Raw genomic sequence first — 20518 nt, forward strand, 5'->3', positions numbered from 1 at the left:
CAGATCATGTGTTCTGCAGGGGAGAGGGCTGTCTGGGTGTTTTGTGCAAAGAGCTGCCAAATAAAACCTTGTACCTGTGACATTGCAGTGTCCTGTGCAGGGCCGGACACCTAAATACACATACCGACACCTAAATACACACACACACCAGGACAGGCTCTGCCACACCAACACCCAAATACACGCACTCCAGGACAGCCTCTGCCACACAGACAACCAAATACACACCAGGACAGGCTCTGCCACACTGAAGCATAAAAAATGTATTTTCTACACTGCTTTGTCATTAACCCCCTCTATTGTATTTTTGTCCCTTTGTGTATTGATGCCCCAGCCAGGCCCCCCTTTAGTATTGATTAGTGTCTTCCCCCGACAACACAACTTTGCGTGTTGCCCCCTTTGTGCATTTATTCTCCCACACCCTTGTGTATTGCCCCCCAGCATTGATTTATGTGATGCCCCAACTGAGCGGCTGTGAGCGGCCAATTTGAATGTTGGTCTGACGGCCGCCCGGCCAATGGACCGGCCAACACACTGGGAAATTTTTCGATATCCCGGTGAGCCAGTCCGGCCCTGGTCCTGTGCATCTGTAGGTGTAACAGTCAGAACCTGACTGTTATAGGTGTAACAGTCAGAATCCGAATATGAATAAAACAATCTCTGCATATTGAAGCATATTGCAGTGTTCTGCTTCAATACATCAAAAGGTGGCCATGTTATAGCCGCAATTGGGGTCTAAATTAATTTTCCAGCTTAGTGGGTGTCAGAGGACCACCGGTTCCGAATCTTTTCTAACATTTCCAGGATGGACTTAAAAATAACATTTGTTACTTGAAACAATCAGGGCCGGCCCTACCATGGAGCAGACTGGGGCAATTGCCCCAGGCGGCACTTTTGAAGAGGCGGCACTTTGCCGTCCCAAGCGCCGTTTTTTTCCGCATCCGATGCGGCTACCGGTTTTAAAAAACCGCCTCCACTGTAAAACCGCCTCTTTTTAATTATTTGCAATTAGTCGGCTTGCCTGCATGCCGATCAGTTCGGCTCTTCGTCCCGCCCCCCCATGAAGATGCGCCGTGACGCTCAAGGGGACGGGCTCACGCAGAACAGTTGCTCGTCACCACGTGACAAGGAGAAGATCTCGAGGGAGAAGAGCACGTCAGTGGAAGAAAGCCAGCAGAAAAAGTAAGTATTTTAAAAACAATAAATAACTGAGGTGATAGACAGAGGGATGGAGTCATGGAGAGACATATTCATGCCCCTAGAGGGTGGCTGGGGGCATAAGTACACAACTGGGTATACACATGGGTATAGGGGGCATTACAATTAACCAGTACAAAAGGGGGGGTCAAAACACAAGGGTGAGGGGCTGGCTGGGGGTGTTATAAATATAAAAACGTGTCTGTATTTTATGAATCTTACTATAATTATTGAATAACATTTACTGTATGAATATATATATATTTACACTGTTATGCTATCAATAACCACTATCGAGTGTAAAGTCAGAGTCCACACTCCTTGTTTTCTGCAATTAACAATATTTATTAAGAGAGGCTAAACAAATTAACAATACATATACAAATTACTATAAGTTAGTATATGCTGTTACCAAACTAACTATTCATTGATTGAATGGAAATAACAAAGAAACAGCAGGATAAGCCTGTAAACACGTGATACAATTACCACTCCCTTGTGATCATCTCCACGCAGACTCAGAGAGAGAGAGAGAGAGAGAGAGAGAGAGTTGGCAGGACTTTATAAACACAATAAGTCCTCCTTCTGCTGGACACTCCCCTGGTAACCTATCTTCTCCAGTGACCCTTAGAGACCAAGGTGATAGAAAAGGGAAAGGACATTGCACTGGGGGAGGGAGTGGAAGGTGACCAAATGTCCTAACTGATTTGCCATGTGCTCTGCAGAGAAGAATCTCCATTAATGTTTGAGACCATTTTAAGATCTTGTATAGAGAGGCTTTGCCCATTGGATCTCTGCATCAGAACACCATTACACTTCATTGGCATACAGTTGGTTGTCAATCATGCCTTCCTTTTTACAGGGGGCATCAAATAAATCAATAGACAGGGGTGTGTTTGGGCAAAATGCACAAAGGGGTCTGGCTGGGGGCACAGATACACAAAGGTGGCAAACACACAACAAGCAGCAATGTGGAAAGGATTTTTTATGCTCTTAGTAGCTTATCCCGTCCTGATGTGTCTGAGCCTGTCCTGGTGTGTGTGTTTGGGGGTCGGTGTGGCAGAGCCTGTCCCGGTGTGTGTGTCTGGGTGTCAGTATGGCAGAGTCTGTTCTGGTGTGTTTGTCTGGGTGTCAGTGTGGCAGAGCCTGTCCTAGTGTGTGTGTTTGGGTGTCAGTGTAGCAGAACCTGTCCTGGTGTGTTTGTCTGGATGTCAGTGTGGCAGAGCCTGTCCTGGTGTGTGTTTGGCTGTTGGTGAGGCAGAGCCTGTCCTGGTGTGTGTGTTTGGGTGTCAGTGAGGCAGAGCCTGTCCTGGTGTGTGTGTTTGGGTGTCTGTGGCAGAGCCTGTCCTGGTGTGTTTGTCTGGGTGTCAGTGTGGCAGAGCCTGTCCTGGTGTGTGTGTTTGGGTGTCAGTGTGGCAGAGCACGTCCTGGTCGTGTGTTTGGGTGTCAGTGTGGCATAGCCTGTCCTGGTGTGTGTTTGGGTGTCGGTGGCAGAGCCTGTCCTGGTTTGTGTGTTTGGGTGTCGGTGTGGCAGAGCCTGTCCTGGTGTGTATTTGGTTATCTGTTTCCTGGCACTTTACTTACTGTAGGGATAAATAGAACTTTGTAATTTTTATTTATCCAGAGATAAAACGCCTTCCTGAATTTCTAGTCACTTCAAAGGACAAAACTCCAGAAATCAGTGTGAAGAAAAGTGAAGGTATCATGTTATTTACGCTATTTCAATCTGAATATATTATGAAAAAGGAAACTTAAATTGGTTCTTCGGAGTTTGTGAGTTAGAAAGGGTGGAGGACTGTAGAGGGGACTATACACCACACATACGGGGGGGGGGGCAGCATTTCACACTTCGCCCCAGGCAGCACAATGTATTGGGCCGGCCCTGGAAACAATATATATTTTTTTTACACTTTGGATCACCTTTAATGGATTTTCTTAATATATTTTTATCAACAACATTTTTATAGCCCTTTTTTCCCCAGTGGGACTCAAAGCGCTTTACAGGGGTGAATAAATATATTAATTAATGTAGTAAAAAAAATTGGACATCAATGTGGAACAATAAAAGTGAATTAGTTGAATGTTTGGGAGAAAATATGAGTTTTAAGTCTCTAAAGATGGGGCTTCCCTGCCTGAATGTGGCAAAGAGTTTAATAGTATAGGAGCATTTCAATTGAAATTTTAGAATTTCAGATAAATCTAAAACCATAATGCCAATAGTGAAGGCAAAATATTTAATGTATGGGAGGTCAGCTTTATCAGGGGTAGTTACTTGTGAAGCTTCTTTGTCTGCTAAATTATTTCATTTGATACAAATGAAATATTCAATGGCTGAGAGAAGGCTGATCCACAATTAATGAATAAAGGTTTCAGCGCAAGAACGGTTATAAATGTTTTCACAGCACTGTTTTGTGACATATGAACAAGCATAGATTTGCTTAGTTGGCATTATAGGACTCATTGTGCAATATCTAGTATTGTACTAGTACAAATGAAAAATGATTCATTTTAAAATGTACATCTAAGAATCATTACGTTTTCTCTTAGAGCTTGTGAAAGCATAATGGTTGCAGAACTCAGTGGGCGTTCTCTGAGTAAATTTTATTCAATAAATCTTGGTTAGAGATTTTTCTAAAGCTTTAAGAACTCACTTTTACATCATATGAAAGAGATTCAAAGGCTTAGAGTAAATATATTTTGAATGGACGGACATCTACTGGAATCCTTAGTGGACAATTTAATGATGTTCTATGGACCTTCACAACCCATGCCACGGACGCTGGTGTTGTTGTACGGACGCTTTTCCTAGAAAGGTTGACCTACAGAAACCTCTGTAGCGTGAAAATATTGTCAAATACTGCTAACTAATATATAAATGGCCAAGGGTTATAAGCAAAAGCTCATTCTTGAGTGTCAGGTTGTGGGATAAGTTTTCACAAAGTAAGGAGCTTTGGAAGAGAGGGCAAGAGGTCCGGAAAGGAAAATTATATTAATGTGCGATCTGCGTATTGGTAATAGAGAAATCCAAAAGAAAAGATTGGTTGACAAAGAGAGAGAGATGTTAATAGAAAAGAGTAGAGGCCCCAGGACTAGGCCCTGAGGCACACTAACAGAGAAAGGTAGGGAATGGTAGGTTAGTGCCAGAGAAGGAGACACTAAAGGTACAATAAAAGAGGTAGGATTTGAACTAAGAGAAAGCTGTGCCATGGATTCCATGAGAATGAAGCTTTTGTAGGAGAATGGGCTAGTCAATTGTGTCAAAGGTTGCAGAAAAGTCCATGAGGACAAGCAAGGAATAGTCACTTTGTCATTTAGCTGTGAGTAGAGTGAGAAGAGTGTTAGAAGGGACGTGGGAGTATAAGGGAGGGGTATGCAGTGGTGAATTAAATATTCTAGTGGGTTGGTGACCGGGAGGAGAAGGGAGACCGGTCAATAGTTAAATGAGCATCTGGGGTCTAGGGAAGGTAGAGTTTGACCTTGGAGGGAAACACACCAGTGAAAAGAGAGAGAGAGTTAAATAGATGGGCAAGGTAGGGACAATGGAAAAAAATAGGAGATGCACAGGAATATGGTAAAGTGGGCAGGAAGTGAGGTATGAGGAAAGGAGGGAATCAGAAACCTCATTAACATCGCTGGGAACTTAATGGCTCCGGGTACCCAGAAACCCTCCTTGTGAGATATTGGTAGGAGTCCTGTTGATGTTAGTGGGTAGTCCAGCTGATGTTGTTGTTGTTGGAAGGGAAGTGGGAAGGGAGTGGGTTGTGCCACAACACCACTCCAGCAGCTCAGAGTTTCCCTGTACTGACCTGGAGACCCAGTGGGCGAAATCCAGAGAGTTAAATGCTCATTTAAGGTGACAGGTAGACTTGGGTGCCAGTGGAAAATTTGTGTATGTTTTCATGTTTTTTCAAGAATTATCTGTATTTGATGAAATTTCTCCCTCTCCTTCTTCATTTTTGATGAAAATTCACCCATTATTTTTGTTTTCGGAAATCTTATTCGTACGTCTGGTTGCCATGTAAACAAGAAATAAACGCGTAAAAGAAGATGACTTAAAATGGCAAGATTCTCCTCCTTTTAGTGTAGTAAAAATGGCATCTGCAGCAATGAACGAATAAAGGAAGATTTTCGTATTGTGCACGTTCGTTTTAGGCTTCTTTCATCCAGTGTTGCATTCATTCGTTTTTGACACGAATGGACAAAACGGTAACGCTTGACCCAAAAACGCATTGGTACGAAAACAAATGCCCAAGTCTAGTGACAGGACTAAAGCAGTGGCTGCAATGTTATTCCTGGTGCTTTCTATTTTATTTTTAAGAGCAGAGACAAGCATTTTGTCTATAAAAAGTAAGTATGTAATATGCATTCATATAGTCTTCTGATACATCTTTCATATACCTGTGAAAATTCAGGTTGATTCATTTTTAATGCAGCTATGTTATTAAATGTTCTTTCTCCAATGTATGAAACAACCTGGTATTTTTTGCTTTAAAAGCACAAATATTACATCAATCATACATAAATACAGCTGAAACAGCTTTTTTTAATGCAATGTACAATTCGTTTAAAGTTACTTCAACAATAGCATAAAAGCTCCACTGGCAGGCATGTCTCATAAATAAATTCTGTAGCTTTGTTCGGAAAGTGTGTATAGCACAAGGATGACACAACTTATATTTTTTAGCATTACGAATATCAGTTGGTGTCATATTTTTCACAGCCCCAGAGGCTGGTGAAATAAACAAATATTTAAACATTACAAATATATATTAAAAAGCATTGAAGAGGTTAATATGACACATTTATCTGCCTCCTTCAAATGTTACTAATTTTCAATGAAATTGTTCTCGGATATGTTACCACTATAGACACAAAAGTTACTGAAAAGGAGCAAACAAAAAGTTGCTTTTGTTTTTTTAGTTTCAGGGGACTTTCCTTGTCCCCTGTAGAAATTCCAGAAGTTGAGGAACCAAAGCATCCTTCTTTGAAATCTGCCTTGCAGAACACCGTGAGGAGAATAGGTTCCAGATCTTTAAGTATCACGCCAAAATGACCTTCTTCCTATTCTGAAGTAGGGTAGACGCAACCTTCTTAGACAGCCCTTGCTGAGCTAGAAGGTCCATGCAGATACCACAACGTCAGTCTCAAACTTTGGGTCATAAGCTGTCTTTTTATATACATACCATAGTTGTTTGAGCAGATTTTTATTCTTTTCCTTCTGATCTTCTTCCAGGGTCTTAGAGCTCCCCATATGACAAGAAGCTCCCTGTAATTTTGTCCCTTCTTCCTTGGACCAAATTCTTTGGGCCACCTTGTCTGCCAAATGACATCCTGTCAGACTGGCATTTGTTGTAATGGTGTAGACTACCAGGGGACTTCATAAATCTCAGGCCTCTGAGCCACCACGCCAAGGGAAGTGCAATCCTCCTGGGGAGCATAACAGTCTTTGTCTTGTCCAGGAACTGCAAACCTTGTCAAGATGACCCTAATGAATGGGAATATGGAGGTAAGCATCGAGAGATCTAAAGCAGCCATGTAAGCCCAGAGGATCAGCATTAGTAGAGTAGACTTTACCGTTTCCATTTTGAAATGGATGTAGAGATATAGTTATTCAGTAATTCCAGGTATATGATAAGCCTTAGTTCCCCGAGTCCTTTGGAACAAAAAAGACTTGGAAATACAGAATGGCACAAACTCCTGAACTATAGAGATCAAAGCCTCTTGTCTGACTCGGGACCAGAAAAGCACAAAATGAGGAGGGAGCCTCTTGCATTACCCCTGACTTATGTAATTCTCTTCCAAGCCTCTAGGAAGAAATGCTAATGATCCCCGACTGCGATAAACATGGTGTCAAAACTTATATTCCTTTTCAAATAGGGCTTCTCTCTTGAAGACCCACAGAGAGCTTTTGACTCCTGAAACCCCAAAAGAAGATATTTTTCAGGAACTCGTTAGGGCACAGGACCCGGCTGCCATCCTTAAATTTTCGATGATCGCATCACAGACAAAATCAACTGCAGATACGACATCTGACACGTTTCTAGCAACGTCTCCAGCTGCATTCATGACTTAACTCTCCTAACAACCGAAGCTTATGTAATATAAGGCTTAAAGCCGGAAGAAATTACCTTGAAGGTCTTACAGAAGAGCTCATTCTGCTTTTCTTTTAATAAAAATGGCAGCATCCTCTACTGAACGGACAGTTCTTTTAATTGCTTTCACTGCAGCTAGGTTTACCCTTCGAAGGACCCAGAAGGTGGTAACCTCTTCATCAAAATGAAAACGGATGTGTTAATTTTCCTTTCTGAATGCCTCCACTCTTCCTTATTCATATTCACCAAGGTCTCACTCACAGGAATGAAAAGGGTCCTCTGGCTTCTACATCTTAGACCCCAACAACCTTATGGCCACATGGACTACAGAGCTTAGCTTGCCCACCTCTTTTAACAAAAAAAGATTCTATAGCAATTTCTCCTTAGTTCAAAGGTTAAGGAGGGTTCCCCTCCATCAACCTCAAACTCCTGGGAAGAAGTTGGATGTCTCACCCCCATAGCTGTAGGCTAAAGATGATGCAGGCAAGTTGAAGATCTGCCCTAGTCCATAAATTCCCTTCTCTCATCTACAACCTCCTTAGCCCTCATGTATGAGGAACAAAGTTGTCTTGTAGAATATTTTTGCACACTAAACAGCTGCATGCTTAGTCTTAGCTGAGGCTATCTTAGGCATGGCCTCTGAAGGACTCTCCAGGGAATCTTCTGGTCAGTAGACATCCTGTAAAAAATGTAAAATAAACTTTCTTTCTGACAAGGAAAAGACCTCCACGGTCTAAGCTGACCTTACTGCAACAATGCCCCACCATAAAAAATAACTATAATTAACTTACTTGGGCAGCAACAGGGAACAACAGGGAACAGGGAACTCCAGGATAAAATCTATGCACCTCATAAGTTCCCAAGAGAACAGTACACTGCATTAGCATTATCAGCATCTGGAATTTAATTTTTTGACATCAAAGCATGTCTTCAATTTACCGTGCTGCCATAACCTGCATTGGAGAGGGCACACATGTCTGATGACCAGACATCTAAGCATATCTGCCTACCTGGAGCCCTCCCTTAGTCAATCCGACTGACATCACAGTCAGTCCTAGTGATGTTGGTGGGTGGCCTGGCTGATATTGCCCGAGTCGAGGATTACAAGCTATTTTAATGGAGAATGTAAGTGGGGAGTGTGGGGGGGTTCTCGCAACCTGGAGATTCCACTTAGTGACCCAGAAAAGCAGAGCTTTGACGAAAGTCTCCTAGCGAAACCTGAAGAATTCCCAGATATGCATCTAAGCAGTAAGGCCTCCCTTTGTATTTGCGCTTCAGGTGCCATCCTGCTGCTGCCAGACCTGAAGGGGTAAAAAATGCCTACCAAGGCTGGCTCCCGCTTGATCAACACATAATTATATTGATGGAGCTTAGCCCTAGCTGCCTGACATCGTCAGTCCCTCTAGAGACCACAGGTACGCCATCTGACTTCCCCACCCTACGTGGGGTACAGTAGAGCAAATAAAGTACCTGCACCCTTCTGAGGGTGCCCAAAACGGCCAAATGCTAGTTCTTACCTGAGAACTGCAAAAAACAAGGAGAGGGGTAATTTATAGGTTATGTTGTGCCTGCTGGTGGAATAGGTGAAATCATGTAGTGTTAAGAACAATGCTGTTCAAATACAGAAATAAATATATTGCCACATTAACCCTTATTTGTGCCCCTAATTCGTTCATGTCCTAGCGCCAATTAAGCATTTCTAATCAAGCAAAGGTTGTAGAGATGAATGTCATGGAGCTGGATTAATAGCAGTTCTATTATAGGTCTCTGGTTATCGTCCCCTAAAAAGATTGAATGCAGGTTAACCCCTTAAGGACAATAGGGGTTATTACTCGTAGTATATTGTGGGACAATGGCTATTTTAACATTTTTCGGTGTTCCTGTTTAGCTGTGATTTTCTTCTTTCTCATTTTGTGCTCCCACACATATTATATAGGGCTTTCTTTAGATACCATTAATTTTATCATATCATCTAATTTACTATAAAAAAAATGATAAAATATGGGGATTTTTTGTTAAAAAATTACTTTTTCTCACTTTTTAAACAAAAAACTTTTACTCATCTGCAAAAACGAATGAAAAAACCTGCTAAATAGATTCTACTATTTGTCCTGAGTTTAGAAATACCCAATGTTTTTATGTTTTTTTGCTTTTTTCTGCACGTTATGGGGCAATAAGTACAGGTAGCGTTTTGCTATTTCAAAACCTTTTTTTCCAAATCTGGTAATTCTTCCCCCCATGTGCCATTTCGGGTATCTTTGAAGCCGGCCAATGCGATTTACCCCATTAAGTCATATATTTTTAAAAACTAGACACCCCATGGTATTTCAAATGCTGGTAATTTAACCCTTTCCATGCACTAATTTTACCACCAGCCTTTGTGAAACTTTATGGTAGTACATTTTTTTGTATTTTTTTCACACACGTTGTACTTCAGGTATAAATCTATCGCTCCTGGTATATGTCCCTGTCAAACAACACCCCAATATGTGTTCAGTAACATCTCCTGAGTGCAGTGATACCCCACATGCATGGGTTTGTTGGGTTATTTGGGGGGTAAAAGGCCGCCTTTGTGAGGTGTGTATTTTTTGGCCATTTAGACATCTGATCCTACTGCCCCCATGTCCCATATTTGGGACACCTTTGAACCTGGCCAATTCAATTTATCCCATCCACTCATGCATTTTTTAATACGAGACACCCTATGGGCATTTGTAATGCCAATATTTTAACTCTTTCCATGCTGGAATTTTTGTAAAGATAAAGAATTTTAGGACTTGCTTATTAATTTTTTTTTTTTTTTTTGGATGACAGTGGGGATTTTTTTATATGTTACCACATTATTTTTATTTTTTTTAAACATTTTTTTAGATTTTTTTTTTTTAATTTTTTTTTTTAATTTTTTTTTTTTTTTTTTTTTTTTTACTAATCACTCATTAGTGAGCTGGGCTCCATTGACCTTGCATGGTTGGATGCAGTACCTGCATTCAACCTGCAGGAGGAGCTCGAGAGTTCACAAGAGGGTCTGGATAGACCCTCTATGAACTCATATCTATTGTTGATGCCATCCTGTGAATGATGGCAACGTCATTTACAGGATGGCACTTGTGGTTGCTCTTCGGAGCAATCGCAAGGTGATCGGGGTAGGGGGTAGTGTTACTGACATGCCTCGATATCGAGGCATGTCAGTAACACCGTTTATGCTTAGGAAGCGATTCCGATCGCTTCCTAAGCTGTTTTAGCCGGGCGCCGCCGCGATCTTTGATGATCGGTGCGGCGGCGGCCATTTTTCTTCCGGGGAGGGCTGCCCTCCCCGGATCCACGGTCAGCCTCACTTGGGAGGCTTCCGTGGATGCTGCAAAGCCGCCGATCGCGGCGAAAACGCAGCGATCGCGGCAATGCAGCTATTTAACGGCAGCCCGTACATGTACGGGCATTGTCGTTATCTCGTTGCACGGCAACCCTGTACATGTACGTGGATTGTCGTTAAGGGGTTAAATTGTTTGGACACCGACAGTTCCCACTTTTTGTGGTTTCATACAAAATTCTAAATACCTTATATGAAGAAAGTCTGTAAATTCTAACACGTATACTAATGCACGTATGTGGGAACCATAATTTGTAGCTCTAGAAAGAACTTATATAATGGATTCTCAGAATTTTTTTTAGATCTGGCTTTGCAGAAATGTCCCATCAACATATAATTATTCAGAATAATTACTTTTAGTCTGTTATTAAAAAGCATCAATCAACCTTCAATTACGGAGCGTTTCTGTTTTATGTGGGTTGCTACAGCTCATGGCCTTCACAAAGTAAGACAAATCTCATGACTCCCTTGGGTTTTTTGTTCTTGATCACTCATCAATGTCAAGAAATTAGAACGAAATAAAACTAATCTTATTTTAGAACGGTTCAGTTGCTTCATTCACATCTAGGTGCACAAATAATCAGCAATCATTTCCATTTATAATATCTTGCCACAACAGGAAAGGGATAGTCTGGTAACTTGCAGAAATAGGTATTTTTTTTTACCCTTTCAAACTTTTTTTTATAATTTAATAGTTCTTTACTTTTTTATTATTGCCTTCTTTTACTAAAATGTAAAAAACTATTTTCCTACAAACATTAACCTCAGCAGGTTATTGCATTAGATGTTATACAAGCATGTTATTGTCTAAAACACTAAGGTGTAAATTACCGCAATTTCACTAAATATGAACATTTTAAGCTGGACATTTTGTTAATTCAACTAACATTCATAATAAAAAAAACTATATACATAAAAATAAAGTTCAATTCAACCTGGTGAAATATTTTAACTTTTTTTCAGGTACATTTGATATTTATTCCATAAAGAAGATTGACCCTGATGTCTTACTCTCTTATTAGTTTACACAGTAAAAATGTCTTAACTGAAGCACAAATGCATTTGGCTGCCATTACTCCCATTAAATGAATTGGAGCACTACAATGCATATACAGGAAAACACTTATGTACGATTCGTTATTTTAACACAGGTAGCCAAATGAAGGTGCCAAATGGGAGTTTTATTTTTATTTTAGCTTTATTTTCCTACTAATATCTTAAAAATTGATGCACCAATTTATATTCGGTAAAATACTTGAAACACCGTGCAAAACAGAGGCAATATGCATTTAAATGTAAAAATGAATTTTTAGGACTAGAGTCCTTTTATAGTCACCAGAATGAGGAATCTGCACACACTCCCCACAGGAACTCAGGTGCTTAGCTGTGCCAGGAAGGGCCAGCTCCCCAGTAAATCAAAATAGAAAAAGGCTCCAGACACTCAAGGGTTCCATCAGGCAGATTTATTGAAAGAAAACGGACAACAACGTTTCGACCTCACGATGAGGTCTTTATCAAGTTGCTAAAGACCTCATCGTGAGGTCGAAACGTTGTTGTTCGTCTCTTTCAATAAATCTGCCTGATGGAACCCTTGAGTGCCTGGAGCCTTTTTCTATTTAGAGTCCTTTTATGTCACAATTAAAGCAGTAGGGTAGAGTCTGCGCACTATTATTATGAAGTGATTTTGAAAGCAGTTCTTTAATTTCAGGCTGTATAGAACAGGGTTGAAAGCACTCGTGTTCCTTTGTGTTTCCGATTGTCACAGATTTATGAAGCTCTGACATCTTATTTGACAGAAACGTGCTTAGAACAGGTACTTCAAGGAATTGTTGTAACTATTTAGAAATCATCTACACCGAACTGTACATTAAGTACCACCACACCTTATGAAATGTTTGTAAAAATGTTGTTTGTAAAAATCCACTCACATACCTCAAATTATACCAGACCAGGAATATCACGCAGCAGACTGATGGATCCCAGTGAGCTTTACATTGGTGCCAAAATAAGCATTAATTCATGTTTTAGAGTGGCAGTCATGCTAATTATTTTTTTCTTTAGGGATCAAGGAAGGAAATAAAGTTCTGTGTGATTACAGTTTATTCTCTGTACCCTCCGGCATCCATCTAATATCACAGCTTCAATAAATGAACATAGTTAAAAGGACGACCAGGTGTCATACATGAGCACGGTGGTCACCTGGGCTCAGGACAGAGAGGCAAGAGTTCTGACATCAGCAACATAGCATGGTTTAGTGTTTTACATAATGTTCCTCTGTAGAGCCACAAAGGAACATAGCTTCCTGTGTCATCTATACATACGCATTGATTTTTATTAGACAATGTCAAGATAAACTGTTTCACTTTATTTGAGACAGGCGATGTCATCCGCATGTTTGTGAGAGATAGGTCCACTTTAAAAATCAATACGATGCTTTTCAGTCACAGCTCTGTTGTATGAAACATAATGAAAGATGTAGAACAAATTGCTCTTGCTACAAAAGTAGAACAGCTGTCAGAATTAGTATACGTATATTTGCCTAAAGAAATATTTTAATACTTTAACAGCCCCACCGCTAAGACGGATAAGCAAAGTCAGGTTTATTTAAACATTTTCTCACAGTGGTTGTATAAAAATGTTTTTAATGCGCTTAAGTGTGACTTTTTTATTTTCTGGTATTATAGAGCTTGTACTTACAGTCTGAAAATCAAATTAAATTTTTTTTTCAATATCTTCTCTTCTGCAGCTCCCCATAGGGGAACCATTTCCATAACAACTTTTAACATAAAAGGTTAATATAATGAACTACCTGTAGCTTGTGATTTTTGTGTTTAAAAATCAATTTTACTGTTTTGGAAATGTTTACTTTAACCCCTTAATGACAAAGCCCGTACATGTACGGGCTCAAAATACATTGTTTTCAATGGGTTTAGGGACCGCCCATTGTCTATAAGGGGTTAAAAATAAGAGACTGTTTTACAGCAGGCACACAGAGATCTGTAGCACACCAAACATCTGGACAGTTCTCTCCATTCTCCCCATCCCACCCTTACAAAGGCTGACAAATTAAAGGCACATTAATGCATATGATAGCTGAGAGGTCCTTAACCCCTTAATGACAAAGCCCATACATGTAGGGGCTCTAAATGCATTGTTTTCAATGTGTTTAGGGACCGCCCATTGTCCTTAAGGGGTTAAATGTATGCAATGTCCCCCTTTCTAATGCATGGGGGTATTTAACAGAATCCCCATATTCATTTGCCTGTTTGCACAACCAACTATTTCCTGTGCAGGAGATATAACCATCCAAACATTGCTCCTGGCATGTGATATACCTCCAGTGAGCTTCAACGCCATGGGGGATTCTTATGAGACCTCACTGTGTGTTTACATGGAAAGTGCTCCCATTAAGTTTAATGGAAGCACTTTCTTGCCAGTGATTTGCTGTGGAGCTCATGTAAGTCTGCTATTTTTTCATTTTAAAAAATAATGCATACTAAAGTTCTCACTGCATTCTTCTTTTTTAAACTGACCCTTTAACTGAAGAAGATAACTTAAGAGGGTGGAATAACAAGATGTCATGGCTCTTCCGATGGTTTACACATAAAGTGAATTTCTAATACACATGTATTGCTTAGATACATCTATACACACCAACTGCATTGGTTTATTGCGGTTAAAACTATAAAATATTCGACTGAAGAAAGGGGATAGATCCTCATCCTCCAGTCCAACAATTGTTTCATTCTTGTATTACAAAAAAATATCCTTGCGTATGTAATCATTATGTGGCAGCATGTGAATATATCATCACAAGGCCGCGGATAGTTCATTGAAACATCACAGCTCCTGATTATGACCAGGTCAAAAAACTATTAAAAATACAGTATCTCCCAGCATTATCAATAAAATAATTCATATTAATGTACTTTATAAATAAATAGGGAGAAGCTGCAGCTCCAGAGCTCCAGATATGGCTTGACAATTCTCGCCACTGGTTGGCTTCTTGAAGCAGGCAATCGGGGCTAGAAAGCTCTCCTATTTTCACACACACACACCTCCGCATTATTTGTAGAGTGTAGTACTTGACATCTCCTGCATGGAAAATATGCCTATAGGGGGATTCACTAAACCACATAAGCTGTAGTCCTGTGTGATATAATAAAGTTATGGACAAACTTATGAAACTTTACTTTGTTTTTTTAGAGCAGAGAAAACTAGTAGTTCTTTGTACTTGATTCTCGGTAGAACATTGTGATTATCATGGGAATTGGTTTCAAGTAATTCAACACCTTTGCAACTGTATAGAAGTAAAGTGCCATGCTGCACCTACGGTTACGGTATATGTAGTATATTTCCTGATATTTCATGAATTAGCATTTTATTTCACCCTTTAGATAAGTTATTAGAAAACTGATTGTTATCATTCTACAATTGTTTTGAAACAGAGGAGGGCAACAATAAAGCAACAGAGTAAAGCAGTGTATTGCTTTACTGAAATAACTGTCCTTGTGGCATAAAGGTCAATGCGGCACTTTTTGGTTTGCTGGTAAGACCACAATATTGTGTGCAGTTCAAGAGATCATGCTTCTTCTGGAATTACCATACCATACCTGCTGTAGAGAAATGAAACACAGATTTGACTTACCTGGTTTATCCAACTAATATTTGTATGTATCACAATATTTCTACATAAGATACAAAAGGATATGTTGGCTCTTGAAGTATACTACTGCTATCTAGTGCACTTTGATGGTACTCAGACATGCAATTACTATAAATATAGGTCGAGAAAAGAAATTTTCCATTTTGTCTAAGTAACTCAAAACCACACCTTAACTTGCAATGCCTTTCTCCACCCTAATGAGATATATACCTGCATGGTAGTTGTTTGGTTTCATTACATAGATTCACCGGCAGACTTCACACCGCAAAGACAAGACGTTTTGTATGTTTATGGGTGACAACTAGATAGAAACAATGATGAAAGATATATGCTCAGGGTCCTTTACAAGGGCTGTTCTAGCTGAGTTCCTAGGAACACTATTATTTGTGTTTTTTGGTCTTGGTAGTGCCCTACCCTGGCCCTCAGCCCTTCCAAGTGTCCTTCAAATATCATTAACCTTTGGTTTAGGTATAGGCACAATTGTGCAGATAATAGGGCATGTAAGTGGTGCTCATGTCAACCCTGCTGTGACATTAGCATTTCTGGTGGGGTCTCACATCTCTGTCCTGAAAGCCATCTTCTACATCATAGCGCAGATGGCTGGAGCTGTGGCTGGAGCTGGGCTCCTCTATGAGTTTACTCCATCAAATGTCCGAGGGAGCTTTGGTGTCAATTCGGTGAGTGCCATAGGGGTAGAAAACTGGGGTGCAATCATATTTAAAGTAGCTCTGTCATATGTAATAACTGTTTTAAGACTATTTGTATGCATGTATGAATGATATAAATTAAATATATTGCAAAGTAGTTTAAATGTAACTGCACAGTATAATTTAAATGTATTCTAGAAGGCTTGTAGATACTTCAAAGATGTATCATGGGATGGATGTGTGAAAGAAACGGCATTGTTTTCTAAATCTTCTGTGACAAATGCAATGAGATTATCATCACTGGACTGAAATATATCCAGCTGACCGCAGCCTGGTAGCCTCCAATAAATATTTTAATTAGTAATATCAATTATTGCGAGAATAAGTAGCATAATTGTGGTCTGATGAAAATGTTTTTGAAGCAGGATATGAATTTAAAAGATTTATCTAAGTGTTACCAAACAATACATCTAATACTTACGTTGTGTATACTCTGTAAGCAGCCAGAAATGACCTGTGTAATGATTGTTTTTCATTCATTTTCAGGTGAATGAGGAAATAACTCAAGGACAAGCAGTTGTAGTAGAGCTTTTTATCACCATGCAGTTGGTTCTGTGTGTCTTTGGAACAACTGACAGCCGACGAACAGACAATACTGGGTCTCCAGCCATATCCATTGGTCTCTCAGTTGCTGTAGGACATCTGCTTGGGGTAGGTATTATTAGCATCACTAACTCTGCTCTGGGTTTATAGTGGTCTTATTACTCAATCCTACAAGTATTCTTGTATAGAGCATTATATAATATTTGTAGAGCATTGAAGGACCCAAATTTCTCCCCTGATGCCTTTCTTTATAAAGTGGTCAGATTCGTTTGTAGGTATGTATATAAATATCCTAAAATTTTTAAATGCTTTACACAATTACAAAAATAAATATAAATAGGTCGCAGTCCTATAAAAAAACTCAGGAAAGGACTACACCCTGGCCACACCTCAAATTGCCTTCCTAAGAAAAAAACATTTGAAATGTTGTAAGGCATAATACATAGTTCAATCAGAGAGAAAGTTTGGGAAATCTTACTGTTATGCAATTTTTGTGTGATTGTTTACACAATAGTATATGTGTTACATGCAGTTCTCAGGTGACCGACTATTCTTACCACTGACTGGCCGCTTGAAGCAGCCAATCAGTGATAGTAAAGTGCGATGAAAGCACTTTCCAGACAGGTGCATGGGGGCCCAAATAAACTTCAATCCACAACATTCACGGAGCCAACGCTGGAGATATGTTTGGTCGAACACATCTCCTGCATTGCTTTTAGCTGAGGGGTGAGGAAAGGGGCAAATACATATGCAGAAGGAACAACAAAATTTAAAGTCATTAAAGTGCATACGATGGCTGGAGTGTGCCTTTAATTTTAAAGCAAATATTTGCAAAACAATTAAATTTTTCTGAAGAACAGAAAGTACTAAATATAGGTACATTTAATTAATAAATATGTTAATGCTAACATTTGTAAAGCTAACAGTCTTCTTTAAATATGTATTCTATATACCGTATTGGCTCGAATATAGGCCGCACTTTTTTCCCCCACTTTAAGTTTTTAAAGTGGGGGTGCGGCCTATATTCGGGGTCTAGCGCCCGACGCCCGGGACATGCAGTCCCGGGCGCCGGGCAGGCAGCGGGGTTAGGATACAGATCCCCCGCAGCGGTGCAGGGGACCCGTATCCTACTGTCTGATACGCTCAGACAGCCTCCCCTGCCAGCACTTCCCACGGGGGGGGGGGGTGCACGGGAGGTTGTCTAAGCGTTTTACCTCTGCCCACCCCCGACTTACCGGAGCAGACTCCCGGGTGTCTTGCGGGGCCGGCGGGAGACATCTACGCAATACGCGTATGCAACTTCCGGTACCGGTACCGGAAGTTGCATACGCGTATTGCGTAGATGTCCCTCGCTGGCCCCGCAAGACACCCGGGAGTCTGCTCCGGTAAGTCGAGGAGGGGGGGGCAGAGGAGGACAGTGGCAGCATATCTCGGGGGGGGAGGACAGTGGTAGCATATCGGGGGGGACAGTGGTAGCATATCGGGGGGGGAGGACAGTGGTAGCGTATCTCGGGGGGAGGACAGTGGTAGCATATCGGGGGGGGGCAGTGGTAGCATATCGGGGGGACAGTGGTAGCATATCGGGGGGGGGACAGTGGTAGCATATCGGGGGGGAGGAGGACAGTGGTAGCGTATCTCGGGGGGGAGGAGGACAGTGGCAGCATATCTCGGGGGGGAGGAGGACAGTGGCAGCGTATCTCGGGGAGGGAGGACAGTGGCAGCATATCTCGGGGGGGGGACAGAGTGGCAGCATGTTTTTTTTGGTGCTTTTTTAAAGAAAAAAACTTTTTCTTTAAAAAAGCACCAAACTTTTAGGGTGCGGCCTATATACGGGGGCAGCCTATATCCGAGCCAATACGGTATATAGTTCGAAGTATGGGTTTGAGGTCACACACTTTGTTTAGGCTGACCTGATGTCTCCAATTAATATTTGTCCCCAACAATATCCCCTGAACCCTTCTAAGCATAAAAACCCACCATAGAAGTGTATAAGCTTTCTTGTTAATACCTGCATTCTGAAGGTAAATCATTTATCAACCACCTAATAGAAGCTCACAAGCTCACAAGAATGGGGCCCTCTTCTCCTTCAGTACCAGTATACCTTGACATTTAGAATTTTTTAACCTAATATTAATTAACAAACTCACATAGTTCATATTGTTTAATATGCATGAAAGAGGCACAAGTTACAAATTAAGTTATTAATATTAATGGTATCGTTACTTTCATGGTTCCTCCTTTTATGATATCACTATGGAATCTGTTGCCATTCTATAGATACAATGTAATAATGATAATAATAATAATAGCATATGCTAACATTTTATTGAATATCACCATTTTATGATATACTAATTAAATTATTTAGAGAAAAAAATACAGTAAGCTTTGTTTGCCACTGTTTACGTTAAGTTAAGTAATAAGGGCAAAGCATGATATTGTATCGTGACATTACTTACAAAAATTGCATAACATTTCCCCCAGATTTGGCTTATAAAGGCTTGACATATTAGTATGTCTGTTAATTTGTAGATCTACTTCACTGGCTGCTCAATGAATCCTGCAAGGTCTTTCGGACCAGCACTGATCAAGGGACATTTCACCTCTCACTGGGTAAGAATATCTAGCCACGAGAACGAAAGAAACAATTTCTAACCACTTTTATGTGTCTCGTGTACTGAATTGAAGGGTATAGGCGTAATTTGGTTTAGAAGTTTAGTACAATGAAATTAACTGTGATAATGAAGGTCCATGCAGCATGACAGAATGCTTGACTGACACATTTGTCCTGCGATAATATGATCAATCCTCTCTATTTCAACATAAAAAGTCAATTACATTTTAGATTAACTCATTTAGCTAACTTTAATGACTGCCTCCTGCTTCACAAAAAAATTATATACTCTCCCCCTTAATGTCCGCAGATATAGATTCAAGAGCTTTTTTTAACATTACTTTACTGTTAACGCTATTCACATCTTCATTATGTTTTTCCAGCACTTTTAACACCTTTTTATGCTCCACTTGAGGATGGCTTTACCACTAAACCCACCGCTTAGCATTTGGATAACATGCGTATCTGAAAGTAAATGTTTAAGTAATTGCTCTGCATAAACCTGCAGACATAGAATTTGTCATTCTATAAAACTGAAATATTTGTATGTGGCCTATGCAACTATAGAATACACCCTTTCAGTACCTACTACCTATGAGATGTATGGTTGGTAAAGTACACCTTGGGAGCCTAACGCACCCTTCATTTTATCATTTCCTCTTTAAAGTATTCATATACAAACGCAAACATTTAGGTTCTACGGTAATAATTAGTGTCACATGACAATTAAGTGTTTACAGCAAAATAAAAGTAAGACTTGGGCAAAATGTTCCTTGATGAAATGAAATTTTTGGAAGGCTTTATGCATTCAATAGTGCTAGGAATGAGGTTTCTAAGCTTACATTTAGTTACCAATATGTTAAACTCAGCATCATATAAACCCAAGCTAAATTCAGGCTCTCAAATTGATTTTAATTTCAGTATTAACCATAGCAAACAGATTGCTTGGGCTACTGACCTTTACAATTATTTTCATGTCATTTTGCTGTTCTATATGTTGGACAGGCGGTAGACTTGCACATAATTCTATAATTACATCATAAGACCAGTTTAGTACTATGTTATATAAAATTTATATGTAAAATAATAATACTTTTCTTTTTCCACTTTTACATACAGGTATTCTGGGTGGGTCCAATGACAGGTGCAATATTTGGTTCACTGATCTATAATTATATACTTTTCCCTGCCGATAAAACTCCACTGGACATATTGTCTATCCTTCGAGGTACCTTCGACCCTGAGCATGAACGAGAAAGAGAGGAACATCGCAAGCAGTCTGTGGAGTTAAATTCACTTCACAGTTACCATAATAACATGGAAAAACATTAA

General features: G+C 40.1%; 1 protein-coding gene across 1 annotated transcript; it reads left to right on the top strand.

Annotated features, from left to right (window-relative positions):
• The first annotated feature begins 15636 nt into the window (after positions 1-15636).
• Positions 15637-20518, top strand: LOC128473827 (aquaporin-2-like). Its single transcript, XM_053456053.1, has 4 exons — positions 15637-15999; positions 16516-16680; positions 19105-19185; positions 20306-20518. Exons 1-4 carry the CDS (start codon positions 15637-15639, stop codon positions 20516-20518), a joined length of 822 nt encoding a protein of 273 aa, XP_053312028.1.

Source organism: Spea bombifrons, chromosome 2 (assembly GCF_027358695.1).
Source record: "Spea bombifrons isolate aSpeBom1 chromosome 2, aSpeBom1.2.pri, whole genome shotgun sequence".
In the NCBI taxonomy this organism is placed as follows: Eukaryota; Metazoa; Chordata; class Amphibia; order Anura; family Pelobatidae; genus Spea; species Spea bombifrons.